Source organism: Elaeis guineensis, chromosome 4, assembly GCF_000442705.2.
Source record: "Elaeis guineensis isolate ETL-2024a chromosome 4, EG11, whole genome shotgun sequence".
NCBI lineage: Eukaryota > Viridiplantae > Streptophyta > Magnoliopsida > Arecales > Arecaceae > Elaeis > Elaeis guineensis.
Genome location: NC_025996.2, coordinates 11,581,071 through 11,599,634, shown reverse-complemented (window position 1 = coordinate 11,599,634; position 18,564 = coordinate 11,581,071). Strand labels below are relative to the sequence as shown.

Genomic DNA, 18,564 nt, shown 5'->3' with positions numbered 1-18,564 from the left:
ATCAAATTATATTTTAATAATATAATCATATTATAATAGATTATATTATATATTTATAATATATCATAATATTAATTTATTATTATATTATATTATATTTAAAATATAATAATATAATATGATATGATTATGAGATTTGTTAGTAGGTATTTATGTCATTAAAAAATTTATTTAAATCAAAATAACTTTTTTATATTAGCCAAAAAGTACTTTTAAGGAAAAGCTTTAAAATACAGCTTTTTTCAAATAGATCTTTTCAGCTTTTTAACAAAGTCAAAACAACTTTTCGAATTTTTATCAAACATCACTGTACCATCCTAAAGCGTAGGGGTGCAAATGGGTCGGGTCGGATCGAGTCATGAGTGACCCCGATCGATCCGACCCGATTTTTAATCGGTCCTAATGTTGGACCCAGACCTAACCCAATAGAAGATCGGATCGAGTCCATGATCAAAAATTTTATCCCATTGAATCATTTGGATCAGATCAGATCATGTATAATCCCACTCTATTTGCTCTATGATTTAATATTGATCCAATATTGAATTCAGATCGGATCAGGTTTAAATTCAGTAAACCCAGATCCGACCTGAAAAGTTGAACAGATTCAATTTTAAAAGCAGACCCGACCCCATGGGTCCTTTAAAACATATTGGATGAATCTAAACGGGTCGATCTAGATCGGATCACGGGTCAATCCGACTATTTGTAGTCCTACTAAAACATTTTCTGAAGCTAGAAAGTATTTTCTGACACTCTAAAAGTTTAGCTAAACAGAACTAAGTCTCTCAAATTTAGGTGAAATACCTTTCATAATACCAATGATAATTGCTCATCGTCTAAGCAAGCATTAAAATCCCTGCATTTTTTTGGATAAAAACATATTTTTCATGGCATTTTACAAAAGAAAAAAAAAAAAAAAAAGGGAAGAACAAAGGCTTGTGTATCCCCAAAAATAAACAATAAAAGGGTTGTTGGTTATGAAAGAACAAAGGATTTTAACGGTGTGCAACATGCTGTAAGTTTTATTAAAGGTGAATGATTACAATGAAGCAAATTGACTTTGTGATGCCTTGAGAGCTTGAGAGGGAAATAAGAGTTCTAATCCTCTCCAATCCACAAAGGGACCAGAAAGAGCTTGTTTGCCGAGCACGACCGTCCGTATCGGTCAGGATTGAGAGGGGCCGATATGATTTGTAATCCGTATGCCACAGTACACCTACTCAATCATGGCCATCACGTTTAATCTTGGCAATTATGCCATCCGTGGTTAACCATCGAATTCATTTATGTGCTCCATTACCTGCGCCTTTATTTTGGTGCATCTGTGAATCCATTAATGAAATGTGTTTTAGAAACATCATGTTATCAAAGTATAAGATTCTTGTGGGTCATCTTGATCTGAGTTCACCCAGAGGCATTGGTTGATCCCTCAAGAATTTGTGAGGTGATCTTATCACATATCGTTGACCATACAAGTTATTAAACTATCTGCATATATTGCACCAAAACAAGGCAATTATGATGTTTTCTCAAAAAAATTATGATGGTTACAGTAGCCATTATGATACTCTAGGCTTGGGTCCATAATACTGCCAGCCAATACCATGGTGCATCAATAACAGTCATAAAAGTTGTGCTTCCACCACTTATTTTCAAGATATTGTTTTAGCCGTTCTTTATATATATATATATATCATGTTATAATGATATCATCTGTACATTATTTAAATTTAAGGATAGAACATCTGCACATGTTATACCACTACTGTAGCTTTTCATTATTTCAAAAGCTGAACACAATCACTACAAACAGAATAGCATTAAAACCAGTAGATCACCTTACATTAAAAAGAAAAAAACTCCCCTCTCCCTCCACCCACACACAGAAGAATTCTACATAGAACAAATTTAGGGCGATCATTTAACGTGAAATCACAAACAATGGCACCTAAACATCACCTTAAAATAATTTGGGGTGTGGATTAATTGTGAACATAATTGAAAATTTGCTAGTTCTGTAGTGGCCATGCACATGTCTGTGAAGGTAGTAAAGGAAGAACCCGCCACGACCGAATCTACCGATCTTTTTGGCCATTTCACACAAACTTTTACAACGTCGAGGTGAATGAACCATGGAAGCCCATCCGTTCGTTATCTCGAGTTGGAGACCCGTTTGTCGTAGTCTCTGACACGTGCTAACCATGTGTGCGGATTCCGAGGCGGGTGACGAGAGCATGGGCTCTCATCGATGGCGCGGAACCGTGCCATGAAAGCGCGTAGGACCATGCTTGCTTCCAATGCTGGCGCACTGCACCCGCCAGAAATTTGCTTCCGCTCCCTAAGTTATAAACTGGCTTATCGCCCCACACGTTGCATTGAGTGTAATTTTTTTTATCTATTTTTTTTTTCTCCATCTCATATATATTTTTAAAATATTTTTTAAAAAATTTAAAAAATAAATATAATAATTTAATATTTTATTTTTTTTAAATTTTTATAGTAATAAATTAAATATTTTACGTACTTAAACATAAATTATTAAAACTATCTAAAAAATCTAATGCAAATAAATATATTAAAATATAATATATGGATCAAAAGTGCAATAGATCAATCTTGCATTGATACTGGTGGACTTAGTGATCGCTGTGTAGGCGGTCAAAAGTAAACCTAATCAACTTTTATAGACAGATGAGTTGGAATCGTATTCACGGAGATAGAAGGCTGAGATGTAATTAACAAAGCAAAAGAAAAATTTGATTCTTTAGAATTGATAATATTTTAATTAAAATTAATCAATTTAAATCAAAATGAAATTAAAAGATATATATGATAAAAAGATATCTTCAGATTTTCAGATAATCATAAACATAGATTCGATATTTGTTCTAATCTAAGCAATCAAAATTCATAATTGATTAGAAATCTTACAATCTAATCCCTGATATAGGCTATCTTGCGAGTACAAATCATATCTTATCAAGATATGGTCCGTCCCATAAGTATAGGCTATCTAACGATTAATTTACACAGATCCTAACAGATTATTGAATATAAAATTTTGAATTAATTATCAATGCTGAGCATCGACCATATCTTGTAAGATCATAATCATCTCATTTTAAATAATTTATTTAGAAATCAAATATAAAAAAAAAATTGAAAATATTTATTTAATTACAAAGAATAGAAACAACTACAGAGATCGATGTAAGGACAACTGTATTCTCATACAGACTGCATCTTAGCCAAACATAGTTTCTAAATACATCTTCTAAAAGATTTGAGATTTTGTCACAATACCTCCTCTTTCTAAAGTAATCTTTTTCTTTTCCCATCTCCCTTCTCTCAAATCCTAAAACTAAAAAAAAAAAAGAAAAAGAACTTCAGTGGCTGCCTCCTGCTTCTATTGCCGCAGTCGCTCTTTTATAAACAAATTTTGGGTTTAAACTGAGTTAAATTCGGACTTTTAATCATTATCAAATTTTTAACCCATGCCTGCCATCCGATCATCATCACACTACCCAAATCCCGCCTCAAAATAGTCCATAATAGTCGGAATCATTCCTCGTCGTGGTATCTATCCCAAGATCAATTCTCGTCTATCGGATGGCACAAAAACTCACCCCAAACTTCTTTCTTCAGTCGAGAACCACCTCAACTATTGGATCGAGTGCTTGGAAGATTCTCACTGTCGGATCGCGCCAAAAGTGGGCCACCATCACTGGATATGGGATTGCATGATCCTGGCCGTTCGATCGCATGTGAAACTTGATGGCAACGTCCGATCACGTGCTGGTGTATAGACTCAAGCGACTGCTGCTATGGACCATCGATGGACCAACCGGTTGGTCCATGATGAACTAAATGCCAGTTGGGCTTGATTTTTGAGTTAATTTGGATTGTTTTTAGCCCAATTTGATTTGGATTTGTGCTTGTTTTGGATTTCCATTCGGGATCCGTTTTGAGTCCGATTTCTTCAATTTTCTTTTTAACCTGCGAATCGGACTCTTTGCATTGACAATCATTTTTCCTGTAAAATATTAAAAAAATATTAATTGTTAAGAATAAAAATTAATTAGTATATATTTTGATGTTTTTATTGAGATATTTATTATACTTATTACTTAGCATAGCAGTTAGACGGGTTTTTTCAATTTCTGACTTGATCCAAATTTTGATCTAATTCGAATCTAAATAGGATCTATTTAGCAATATATTATAGAGTTTAGGATAGATTTGGAATAACAAATCAACATCTATTCGAATTTAGGATGGATTTTAGATTTATCTTTCGAATGCCTGCTACCAAAATCTAATTTTATATATATATATATATATATATATATATATATATATATATATATATATATATATATATATATATATTGTGGAGGATGGGAGAATTTGAGTCCAAATTTTGGATGGTCGATCATATTTTATTTATTTTTAAATTATTTAATAATATATTCATTCCTTTTAGACCTTTTATATAAATATTCAACTCAAAACCCAAGCCACCGTGCTTTCTAGTCCGAGCGCTCTAAGCCTCCCATTCGATTGAAACTCCGAAATACCAGTTTAAAACCCAAACAACTGTCTAAACTTTTCTGTTCGAGCGCTCCAAGCCTCCCATCTGATTGAAACCTTAAACTCAAGCCGCTCCAAGCCTCCATCCGATTGAAACAGATGGGAAGACGTGTTTTTTTTTGGCCGCATATGTGGCGGATATTGCTGAAGACACATGATGGACCGAGGCATTAATTGCTAACGCAATATCTCCATTTTAATTTATATATATTTATAAATTTACTTTCGACATCAAAATTATGTTAAAATAATTGGCACGAGCTATTGACTTCATATGGGTGCTTGCACGTGTCGACTTCCATGCCTTGTTGTCACCCCCGAGCCCCAGGTGTTTTAAGGGGCAGCAAACCTAAAATGCTGCGTACTCTGAGGCGTATCTGTGCGCGTTATAGGGCTAGATATTGCCGAACAGCTGGGTACAAATAGATATTAAGTGTCTATTTGGATATTACTGTAGAGTTGGACTGAAAATTTTATCAAAATTTAAGCCATCTATTTAAGCATGGCTTATCAACCAACACTTTCCAGTCCAGATCCCATGGAAGGAAAAAAAAAAGAAGATTTTTTTAACCCAAAAACTAGGAATGGGCTGAGATCTAAATAACTCCTTAAAACATGTGAGGGATAGGCCAATAGGCTTGACTCCTATAAAATTTTCAACCTAATTCTGAATGAATATCCAAAAAACTTTAAAAATTCTGAATAAACCAGCCCTCCTAAAATTCACTGGATTTATGATTGTGAACATGGACTTATTTCAGGAGTTACACCCCTCAGTTTAGTAGACAAAGTTATAGATTTGATTCTTGGATGATTCATAATATATTATATATAATATTATATTATATCATAAACTAAAAATCTCTCATATTTTTTGTTAATACATCTCTTTATTTAACCGTTATTCAAGTCTTGGATGATACACTCCCAAATATTAGGATCGAAAAAATTGCATAGCTGAGTCTCTTTATATATATATATATATATATATATATATATATAGACTTAGTAACGTCGATCGGATTCAAGTGAGATCTGATCAGATCAAAACTGGATAATGAAATCCTACATCGATGATCCAGCCATTGGATGTGATCTACTATCCAAAAATACTTCACACTAAAAATCATATGATTTAAAGTCTCCTAGCCTGTGCATTAAGTGATCAACAAATACATCTAATTCAATTTTATTCAGGTTGTCCAATTTTTATGACTCATGTATAGGTTAGGGTTTTCAAATTATATGATTTTTGTGTGAAAGTAGTTTTGAGATAGTAAATCACATTCAATGATTTGGATCATTGAAATAGGATATCTATTTTAGAGTTTTGATCTGTCCGGATCTGAATTTAAATCCGATCAACCTAATTCTAGCTTCACCTCTCTCTCTCTCTCTCTCTCTATATATATATATATATATATATATGGAAATTTCTAAACCAATGCCTAGTATTAACCAAGCAACACATCCATCCATCTATGATCCATATGTCTTGCTGCCATTTTTTTTTTTTTGGTAGAAATATGTCTTTCTGTCTTTCCTCGTGTGATAAAGGCAGATGGTAACAACACATAAAGAGTGGTCAAGATGGGTTGACAGGAAGAACTTGAGTCCCTATGAAAAGGAAATGGAGCAACATAAGTGGCAAAATTAAGCGTCCAGTATACCTTGTGGACTTTGCTACCTGGACTGCGTCCAAAACGCGTTTTAGAAATCAATCTGTCTTTTTTTTGAACTATTCCAAGTGGCATCTGCAGCCTTGAAATTCCAAGTCATTTATACGCTGCTCTCCCGATTACAAAGTTTTACATAATTCCCTTTGATTAGAAACGATTTTGTAGTATTATAGAAACGATTTTGGAGTATAATCATTCCAGCAGTAGCCAGCACCATTTCTTTTTGAACAAAGCTTGGGCTCATTCACGTATCAATAATATTTGTCAAAAGAAACTCCCAAAAATTCAATAGTCATGATTGAAATCTCTTAAGTACCCACTGCTTAGATAGCGGACTCTACCATGAATATTATTCCCATTGGTTACACATTAGGAAAGAGATGCTTATCACTGTCGGGGAAGAAGTGTGATTCCATGACATAACCAAATTTCAGCACAAAATTCAGAAGCACATGAGATGCTAACTTTTTCATAGGTACGCCTATAGACAGACCACAATAGGATTCTGCAAGCATGAAATAGAACAGTTTTTGCAGCTTTCTACAGGAAACAGGCATCCCTTTCTACTGCAGCTTGCATGAGAACTATCCAACGTATAGTTTACCTGTCAGTATCTTTACCTAGCATTGGAATAGCAAGCAATAAGCTTCTCTTTATACTGGCATGAGCTGTCTAATAGAATATCTTAAATTCATCATGTGTAGACCGACCCGGACCATATTTTATCGGCTAGGCACTAAACAGAGGGACCATAACCAGGTGGACTGCATTGATCATGGTAGGCTAAACTTCCTTGATGGGACCATCTCTGAGCATCGTTAAGTCATTCATAGTTTGGGATCTTCTGTTGTGAGATGCCCTCCTAATACAGAGATTGGAAATGGAAGAAGGCATCCAAGTTGGATGAACACATCCCAGTGCTAGCATCTGAACATTAATTACAGTTGCATTCCAGAGTGTCAAAGTGAAATGACCAGCCTACCAACTAATTTTTCTCATCAGGTAATTAATTCAATACAGTGCACCGCAGAGATAGTTGTGATAAACATAACCATCAAGGCTCCAGTGTAGCTGATCTCGTTTGGATAATAGACCAAAACCACATGCCTGTGACACAAAGAAACACCATGCACAAATAAACTCCCTATTATAACTGTGACCGATGACATGAATGATATCCTGTGATGTGTAAGAATGCTACCAACTTGAAGAAAGAACAGATAATGTCTTGCTTTGGCGTTCAATTCACAAATATCCAGTATTTTGACATGCTGGAATTATCTCAAGGCCTTCAGTATCCATCTGTCATATACAGTTACATGTACAGCTGAGGACCGAGAGTGCTGTATTCGAGCATAAAATTTCCTGAAAGAATCATCTATTGGAAGTAAACATGGCATATGCATTATCATAAAAGTAGGAAGATAAACAACCAAAGTAAGCGAGAATATGATGTTCGTATATCACTTTCTGAAGGGATGCAATGTTCATATCAATGATGATTGTTTACTACGTTCTTATATCTTCAGAAATCATAGACCCAAAGAAAATATCAGCTTAGAATGGTATAATTGGATCTCAAGAATGTAACACTTGTAAAATTAGGGTGACAAAGTAGTTGCACCAAACTGGACCGTCTTCAATGAAGCAAACTGAGTTCAAACTATGGATGGTTCCGTTTCCGAATGGTATTACAATTCTTGCTTACTCTATTCTCTGATGGAAAGCATCAAGGACGTAATGGTTTAGCTGTTCTCCAAAGGTCTTGGTAGAGAACTTCTGTTTGACATGGCTCCGCGCCTCCTTACCCATCCTTACTGCCATTCAGGATCACTTACAAGCATGGACATAGCCTGTGAGAATTTCAGAGGGGTGGGATCGCAGAGAAAACCAGTAACTCCATGTTTAATTGTCTCTACAGGCCCCCGCTGTTGCATGCAATTACAGGCTTCTGTGCTGCCATTGCTTCCAGTGGGACAATGCCAAAGTGTTCATCCTGCATAAATATAAAGAAAAGACCAATTCTATTTTAAGGACACAATGTTTTAAGGATTGATGAACAAAGTTTAGGGCTTATATAAGAAATATAATGTAAAAGGAAACATAATCCTAGATTGTTATACATTATCCCTAAAGCAATCCATTGGTTCAACAGGCCACAGCCCAAGAATTAGATGACCAAATATAATTTTCTGATTAATGGACTTCTGCTCCATCATCATAGAGGGAACCCTAATTGTTAAGTGTCAATAACATTGACTCATTAAATGGAGTTCCTACTAATTGGTTGTCCTTTCATCAAATGATGTCCCAATGAGCCAATGAATCAAAAAGCAATGAAGGATTCATCTTAAATAAGTTGCTTTTTAGCAAGGCTTACATTGTATACCTGCTACCGAGTAACTTCAAATATATTAGTAACAAGTTCAAACATATCAGTGACAAGTTGACATCTGGGAAAAACATAGCAGAAGAAAATTCATATGTCGTGAAAGACCAATTTCAAACCATGAAGAAAAGGGGTTTGAGATATAATACCACAGAATGTGACCCTAAAGAATCAAGACACTCACCCAAATATAGCAATCTTCCCAACAAAGGATAGAATAAAATAGTAAATACAGCGATAACCTAATGTGAATTGCATTTTGCCAGAAATAATTAATAATAACATAATAACAACAACAATGATGATGATGATGATGATAGTAGCAGCAACAGCAGTAGTGTCATGTGATTATGTGAATACACTTTTCTTTTCTTTTTCTTTTTTTTTTTTTTTGGTACAAATGTAAATACACTTTCTAGTGTAAGAAAGTTGTAAAGAAGAATGTATAGTCAGAATTACCTTTGGGGTATACAACACACATATACATTGGGAGAGAAGTGCATTTCTTTCTGCTGTTGAGCAGGATGTGATAAATCTAACCCGTTCCAACACTCCTTCATTTTCTGCCAACCTTTTAAGTTCCTCTAGGTACTCAACATTTTCCTTGAGGCGTTTATCAAAGCCACCTGAAGCAACAAGGACGCAAACCAAACATCATGTATAACCAAGAAGGATAATGGTGGAAACAATGCGGAGACTATTTCAGTATGCATAACATTCACAAATCTAGTCAAAGTTTTTATGGTTAGTGTCTGTTGAGAAGATAGTTATTTTACAAGATAATCCCCAATTTGTTTACCTAGAGTAATATGATAAGGTTTTATGAATAAAAAAGAAATGCTTCAGTTGAAAATCCGTCATTGGAGGAGACTTTACAAAACTCATCCCACTGCACACCTAAAAAGCCATGTATTAGGTCATCAGCTGATATTTTAACACAATATATCACACAGATCCATAGGATTGGTAGACCCAGAAACCAGTCATACTCTCACCCAAACAATCCCTCAGAAAACAATTTCTGAGGGAAGTTGAAATTGACCTGCAAGAGGCATCTGAGTTGGTGAATGGTTGAAACATAAAAGTATATAGTTTTGAATGCAAAGAGATTAAGAAAAAATTGTGAAGGTAACTATCCCCACAAATTGGGGTTCATTATTGAGGAGCCTCCTTTTCCACTCCTAGACAAGTCCGCAGCGGTGAAGGTTGCCACCTGCTAAACCTGCCTCCCCACTGCATCAAATTTCTAAAATTTAACTTATAAGGGTTTTCATGAGGATGAAGAGCCAAGGAAGGCATCACAACATATTATAAAGGAGGTCCTTGATAGCAATCACACAGTTCCTCCTGACCATCTGCATGCTGATAATTTTAGTGATGTAATGGATTATTGATTCATTATTGGCTATTCACCTTAACTGATGGAAGGCAAAGAAGCTAGGCATTGCTTCTCACTTGAATATTGAAGAAGAGTGTCAGTCCAGGGTGGTTTCAGTGATGGGGCTCCCTTCACTACCTTCTTACCTATATGGGTGTCTCTCTCAACACAACCACCCCCTTCTATTAAGAAAATTGGAGTGTTCTTCAGAGTGCTAAGAACCAAATATTATCACACATACATATACATACATACAATATATATAAATATATAAATATATAAATATATAAATATATATATATATATATAGACACACACACACACACACACACACACACACATATATTAAAAACCTGGAGATTGACTGTCACTCCACCTTATTGTCAACATCTTGTAAGAATGCTCACCTTCGTGCATGCTTCTATACAGCAATTTGCTGACTTCTTCATAAAGACATACATCACTCGGTGTTTCTTATTCCTCCCCACAAGGCAAACACGTGCATACGTGTTAAAGTCTATGTAAGGACTACACTGTGATTCAATTGTATATATTAGCAGTCTCTGTAGAGTTCGGCATACACACATGCACACCCATGTTTCAGGTTGTTGCCCTAATGAATTACAATAAGTTGCACTAGGCTTATTGTTTGCTGTCATAACATTCCAATTCAAGTTATAAAGTTGGAAGAGATGATGCCCAAAGGGACTTGTCTTATGGAGATCATAGGTGGGTAAAAGACAAGGTGTATGCATGCTCTTTCATGCTGCTGCAATAAAATTAGAACATGACAACAGAGAGGAAAATCAAACAGGACAATTAGCAAGCAGACGATGATGATAGTACCAATAATTGGTGCACAAGCTGAGAGTGATCTCGGGAATTCAGAATCAACCACTTCTCCCTCTTATTCTCATCATCTACCATGCTCTCAGTTAATGGTCCTATGAGGGCTGAACCAAGAGACTTTTCTTTTCGCTGTGCATGTCTGCATGTGTGTGATTTTTCTTTTGGAGGGGGTGGAGATAGGGAGGTGGTTTTTTTGCTTCATTTGGTTAGGCATATGAGTCAATTTAACCTACTAAATTAAAAGTCTTCCACATGAGCCATCATAAAGACTGCAACAAGCACAACCAAGGATCTGAATAGGTATTTTGTAAGACATCAACCTCACTGTGTCACTGATCATATTCCAACAAGTACAACTGCCTCAATCCTCAAACCTTTGTTAACAATGATTATGGTCATTTCCAAGGTAAGATAAATGTAGTAGACCACCCAGGCACCCAACCCTTTTAAGATGATGCAGATGAATGGGTATGCATGATTTGTTATAATGGATGCACAACCCGTGACAGGAGATCTATCACTAATTTCTTAATCTTGTCGCCCTTGTGGTAACAATTTTTTAAAGATAGTAATGCATCTGTTTGTACCATATTAAGTATACACATTACCACTTCTACTTGATGAATGAGATTGTTCGAGAGGTTGATGAAGAGCAGGGTTGTCCAGGTTATGGTTGGAAATAAGGCGACCAGGAAGCCAGGAAGCCTGTATTAGTCTCTTCCTCTCAGGTGCCTTGCACCATAAACTGTAGTTGATCTAATCAAAATTTTTGTGAAAATATTGAATATAATTTCAGTAGTGCAAGAAGGGAAAGAAAGCATGGAAAACAACCAGATGGGTGCTGAAATAGCTGCAATAACATTCAGATGACTACAAGAGCCATAAAACAACACGAACCAACAATGACAAAACAATACCACATATGGCACAGCAGACTTAGTGATAATTAAAGCATCCAATAGTGTGTGATTGCACTAACTCTTGACAATTATAATACCGAGAAATTAATGGTATACCATAAAAACATGCATTAAAAAAATGCATAACATGTCTAACAGACGATTATTACATATCTGCACTGTGGTCCTCATTTATGTAAAATTCACTGAAATTTACACATATTTCAAAACTTGACCTAGCTTAAGGCCTTGTAGATTTTTCACTCAATCACCCACCTTCAAAATCTCGTTTCCCAAAAGCTTCTAAGGAATTCTGCCCCCTCATATCTTGCATAACATTACAAGTTTCTTTGCTTTTAATTAAATATGTCATGCCATTCTTGTAATGCCCATATCTTATCTAAATATCTAATAAACATTAATGGATAAAAACCTGAAAAGAGGACAACACCAAAAAAACATGACAACAACATGCAAGAATAATCACCTGCTATTGTCAAGGTAGCCTCGGACAAACTATTATCGGGAAGGGTACTCTCAAAGGAATGAAGCAATGCAAATGCTGAGATTGCCAACTGGAGGTTCTTTTTTCTTTCAAAACGGTTAATCGAAAGGAAATTTAACCTGAACAATGCAGGACAGAGTGTAAGACTCTATAACACTTACAAGGCAATATTTCACAATTTAAAGACTGTATTTCCTTGTGGCATGCTAGAATCACATTGAACAAATTAGATTAAAAGATCTATACAAGCATGTCGGTTACTTATAATTGCAAGGTCCATCAAACTGTTCCACATTGACTGCAGGATAAAGAATTGCAGGTTGAATTCCTCTTAAATGAAGCCTCTGGAATGTGGAGGCAAATGTCAATGCAGTGAATCTGCTGTTCACTAGAATCACATCTGCCATACCTTCAAGATCATGAATCACAAGGTGAGAAGATGAACAAGTGATAGCAATCCATGGAACCAAATGCATGACAGTACACACACATACACAAACACACTAACAAACATAAAAATTGCAAGGGACAAGACCAGTAGTTGCCTCCTCAATCATGTCAACTGGTTTGCGGTATGTCCTCCGAAGTGCAGTTGTATGTTGTGCAAGCACCAAATCCGGAAAATGGCAGTAGAATATTATCTGACAAGGAGTAAGGTGAAATATGCACCACAGTGCAACAACATATACAAACTTCAAATAAATAATATAACCAAGAAAAATACCTTCATTGACCTTCTTATTTTCATCAGGGGAATGACAACAGAAACTTGGTCTGCCAATATAATGTCGAATGAGGGCCACAAGAAAAGGACACAGAGGGCAACAAACATACAACGAAGATATGCACATACAGCATGAAAATGGTAGAAAATATGGCGAGGTAGGAAGCCACCATATACTGTAACTGGAAAAGGACCTGGACAAACACATGAAGCATGGTATCACGACATATTGACTTAACACCTATTGCACAATGGCAATAATCAGAGCACATATTGTACAGGCTTATATCAAATGTCTCCTAGAGAAAGAATTTGCAAACAAATACAAAAGAAGAATACAGTTAAGTTAGAGGAGACACCTATGTGCAAACGAGCTAGTTGCGCACATCCTTTAAATAGCCACACATTCAGATAGAGAAGGAAGGAAAAAGAAATAAGGAGAGAGATTTAGACATGTATGTAGTCTTATCTTAGCAATAATACTTTTAGCATACTTATCCAAAAAGAGTTAATACACAATGGTAGACAGATGATGTTTTATCATATGCAGACTCTCATTTGATATTATTGCACTCCAATGTTAAACACTAACATAAAGTTATACCATGTGGCTACCCCTGCTGAAATATATTTGGATGTAGTACTAATAATAAAATAAAAAGAAAGATAATTATATAATTTGGACATCGAAAGTTCTCCATTCTTACTAATTAAACAACAAGATCCTCACCAGCAACAGTCTCCTCAAAACACCGATTTTTGTCATGATGTGCTGTGAAAACATGAACTTTGTGTCCACGGGATGCAAGTTCAACTGCCGCATCAACAATCAACCTTTCAGCCCCACCTACACACAAATATTAAAGATAAAAATTAAATTAGGCATGGAAGATCACTATAGTGATGATGATAACGACAATGACAACAATGGAAATTTAGTAGCAAAAATAAAAGAAGTGGAATTTGATCATGTTATAACTAAAGCAATGACAGATCCTGCAAGTGAATTCAATCTATACTTAAATCTATTCTTTCTTTGCTTCCTTCTCCACCACACAATATGTCTTGGGCTTTTCAGTTAGTAGTCAACTCCTTATGGAAAATGTATTTTCTAGAAAATAAGAAAGAGAAATAGTTTTGCACATGAGATGGGATCTTCATCTACTTCTGAAAGAATATCATCATGAACATGCTAATCAAGTAACCAGGAGGATCACTTCTTTATAATGAATGAAACTCTGAGTAGCTAGAAGATGACGTATTGCATTCTTAACCCCCTTTATACCAAGAGATAATGTTGGGAACCTCTCCATGTAGGAGTTTCTTTTACAATTCTGTTATCATGTCATTATTGATACTGTGAATGCACAGAACTTTAAGCTAGAACAGTTGCTGAGTAGTAAGGGCAACCAAAGTTTAAGGGGCAGCAAAAGAGAAGGAAAGACGGAAGAAAAGATTCCGAAGCATTAATTTTACCAGGAAAACTTGAAAAAATTGGAAGGATGTGTGCAATAGATTTATATCATATAGATATAGTAATTATGCACGTAGGACCTTTTCGCTATCGAAGCATGATATTGAGGCTCAATAGAAGAAATTTTCAAGAAATATACGATCATATGTGCAAGCAATGAGCAGGAATCGTTAGAGAAGATTTCCTTATGCATCAAAGGCTATACCAGGAAGTCATATCTTTCATTTCCATGTCCATCCTATAAAATATACCGGCTTGATGATCCCTCTGAGAGTCTTAATCCTTCAAAATATAAATGAGAAAAGAATGGAAAGGAAAATGGATCAAACAGACAGAAACCTAAGAACACCGCACGATTTATTGTCCAGACAACCAACTGAATAGATTAGAGGGTGCCAGTAAATCATAAGCAAATACCAAGCCAAAAATCCATAGTTCTTTATACGTCAGAGTTAATTAACACACCACCATAGAGAAACCCAGATTCAGACAGGGTCCCAAAACCACCGAACCGATGGATTGAACTAAAGATATAACGGGAAACGGCAACATAACAGAAAGCAGACAAACAAGTAGCCTTGGCCAAAGCATCAAAAATCTCAAGATCTCCGGCTTACAAATCAATCGATTAGGTAATGTCTCAAGAAAATACAAGGTTTCGTGCTGCATAAGAAGAGATGAACGAAGAGAGAAAGATGGAGGAAAGACAGACCGATTCCGAGATCGGGATGGATGATGCCGATCTTCAGCTTGGGACTTCGACTATTCTCCATCCTTCTCGAGGTAATCGATCCCCCGGCCACCTCTTTCGGCAAATGACGAAGGAGGCTTCGGGGTTTTCATTTCGATGCAGCGCCTGTCGATTCATCACCAAAAGGCCGGCCCGCTTTGACCCGGCTAGAGGCGGCCCAACTCGATCATTTACGTCAGTGCATCAGGCTGGATTCGGAGAGTAACCCTTTTGAGGGATCCAGATAATATTGGCTAAAAGAGAAAATTTTGTGCATCGTGGTGGTTGGCTCACGCACAGAGCCCAACAGTGGTACGAAAAAAAAAATTATCTGACCCCATGCATGGTGCGAAATGCATGCGCCACGTATGGTGATTGGCTTACGGATAAGACCGGACAGCGGTGCATGAGCCAATAACCGCATGGTGCACGCATCCAAGCATTGCATGTGGTGCACAAAATCGCGCACTGCACACACAGTGCACAAAAAATTTATCTTGGCCAAAATATTTTGTTGTCCACGTCCAACTTATTGCGGCCCACTAAGTAATTATATATATAGAGAGGGAGTAAAAGTGAAAATTAGACTAGAATCAGATCGATCAAATTTGGACTCAGATCCGATTAGATCAAAACTGTATAATAGAGATTCTACATCAATGACCTAAGTTGTTGAATGTGATCTACTATCTCAAAACTACTTGCATACAAAAAATCATATGATTTGAAGATCCTTAGCATATGCATCAAGTAGTCAAAAATTGAATAGTCTAAATAAAATTAAATTAGATGTATTTTTTGATCACTTAATGTATAAGCTAGAAGACTTCAAAGCAAATAATTTTTGAGATACAAGTAGTTTTGAGGTAGTATATCATATGCAACGGTTTAGATCATCGATGTAAGATCCTAATTATCCAGTTTTGATCTGATCAAATCTGAACCTAAATCTGATCGACCTTATCCAAGTCAGCCCCTATATATATTATATATAAAAGATCTGTTGTGGTTCTAATAATGTAGAGAGCACCAATAAGTCCCACATAGTTGTGAGTCAAGAAAAACTTGCGCTTATAAGGAAAAAAAAATTCTTCCCACGTGAGACGCCTTTTAAAAAGCAAAACCGTGAGGTCCATTGGTCAGAGCGGACAATACCTCACGTGATGGGATGAGCCCTTTGTTCGCAACAATAGCATGCCCAGGAAGGGGTCGAGGTCAAGGAAACTCGCCTTATAAGGAGAAAAAATTCTTCCCACGTGAGGTACCTTTTAAAGGATAAATTTGAGGCCATAGGCCAGAGCGGACAATACCTCATGTGACAGCGAGCCTTTGTCCGCAATAATGGTATACCAGGAAGGGGTCGAGGTCCGTCTCGTTCCTTGGGGCTGAGGTCCGCCTCGACTGACTGTGGAGCTCCTCGGATTGTACACATCGGAGTCCTCTTGACTGGGGGCTCTATTATGGTTCTAATAATGTGGAGGGCACCAATAGTCCCACATTGGTTGTGAGTTAAGGGAGACTCGCGCTTATAAGGAGAAAAAAATCTTTCCCATGTGAGGTGCTTTTAAAGGATAAAATCGTGAGATCCATAGACTAGAACGACAATACTCATGTGACGGTCGAGCCCTTGTCTCAACAAGACCTAAAATATTTGAGTAAGATGCATACATTATAACTTTAATTATGCTCCAATTTGATTCAATCCAATTTGACTCTAAAACTAAGTACAATTTATTATTCTTCCTGATGTCATAATAGCTTGGATCATTATCCTGTGTTTGTTGGGATCATGGAAGGATGGATGGATGAATTAGAATGATGGATGGCTTCCATCCATCATTAAGTTCAAAAAAATTATAAGAAAGATAGATAAAAAAAGCAAAGATTGCTCATCCATCCTGACCTATCAATTTATATTCTCCAAATTCGGAGGACGAAAGAAGGATGGATGGAGCATTGAAGGATGGACTTTTGTATTGACAAAATTATTCTTATTAAATTTTTTTGATAAAACTATAATACTTCTTTACTTTTTATTTATATTATTTATTTTTATTTTTATATATACTATTAATCATATACTATTAAATTTTATTAATCATTATTTTAATTTAATTTTTAATTTTATAATTATAATTAAATAATTAGATTATCTTCTATTTTTTATTTATATTAACTATTTTTAATTAACTATTTATATAATATTAATTAACTATTTAAACTAAATTATAAATTAATTAGTTATTTATATAATTAATTTATTAATAATTATTTATAAAATCATGTATTAAATTTAATATTTATATATATTTTGTACCATTATATATTATAAAGATTATAATTTTATAGATTGTTTATTTTTTTAGTATAAATAAATATTATAAATTGATAATAATAATATTTTATCAAAAATAGTTTAGTAAAAATATTATACAAATATCATCTATTTTTTCTCTATTCCTCCTGTACTAAATAAGAGGAGAGAATCATTTTCATCTCATCCTTCCATATTTCACTAAACAAATGAGAGGATGGATGAAAAATCCATCTATCCTTTCCTCCATCTATCTTTCCTTCAATCCATCGTTCATATCAAATAAAGGGTTAATGTAGAACTGTCATAATCCAATATAGATATGGCCAGATCTAAATGGAGATCTGTTTAAATATAACCAATCTAGCTATTTTTATAGATTTTAAATTGAACTAGTAATTTTTATATACGTCGGCCCTTGCAAAGTTAACCGCATACATGGTCCAAGGAAGAAGGCTAATGCCTTGCTATCTGATCCTCCTTCCTGTATTTCAAAGGATGGCTCTTCTTATGCCAATACCCATGAAAGCTCGCCTCCATGCATCTCCATGCCTTCAAAATGTGGAGGTTTCATCTTTCCACCCGATAGTTGCCATAGATCAGTGATGATCTAGTCGAACAAAAAAGTGAACACATAACGATAAATAAGTAAACCACAGATTTCAAAGAAGCAAATCTAAAAGATGGTCACTGTCTGAAACAACGCATGCAGTCATTGTTAATTAGCTAACAAACATGTAACATAATATTATGGAGACATTCATTTCATATAAGATATAATCAACTCCTCAATCCACTCAGATGCCCAAGGGTGACAAGATTTCTAAACCTACAGCTCTCCGCAATCTTTGTGAATGCTTGAGACAGATGGACATGAACCTAGATTAGGGATTTTCTTGTTGGAATATAGAATCACGTGGGATCTAATAGAAGCTTGAGATATTTTGAGATCTTGTTCAATATTCCATGAAGATAATAAAATATCAGCAAAAATAATCACTTCAAAGTTAGTTACTGTATAAAATAATAT

General features: G+C 35.4%; 1 protein-coding gene across 1 annotated transcript; it reads right to left on the bottom strand.

Annotated features, from left to right (window-relative positions):
- Positions 1 to 7,710: 7,710 nt before the first annotated feature.
- LOC105043944 (uncharacterized) lies at positions 7,711 to 15,428 on the bottom strand. Its single transcript, XM_010921672.4, is given in 10 exon segments — positions 7,711 to 8,095; positions 8,098 to 8,199; positions 8,202 to 8,268; positions 9,121 to 9,287; positions 12,275 to 12,411; positions 12,554 to 12,701; positions 12,828 to 12,933; positions 13,017 to 13,210; positions 13,747 to 13,863; positions 15,203 to 15,428. Coding segments are annotated over 10 exon segments (1,218 nt in total). The 5' UTR covers positions 15,264 to 15,428; the 3' UTR covers positions 7,711 to 7,976.
- Positions 15,429 to 18,564: the final 3,136 nt, after the last annotated feature.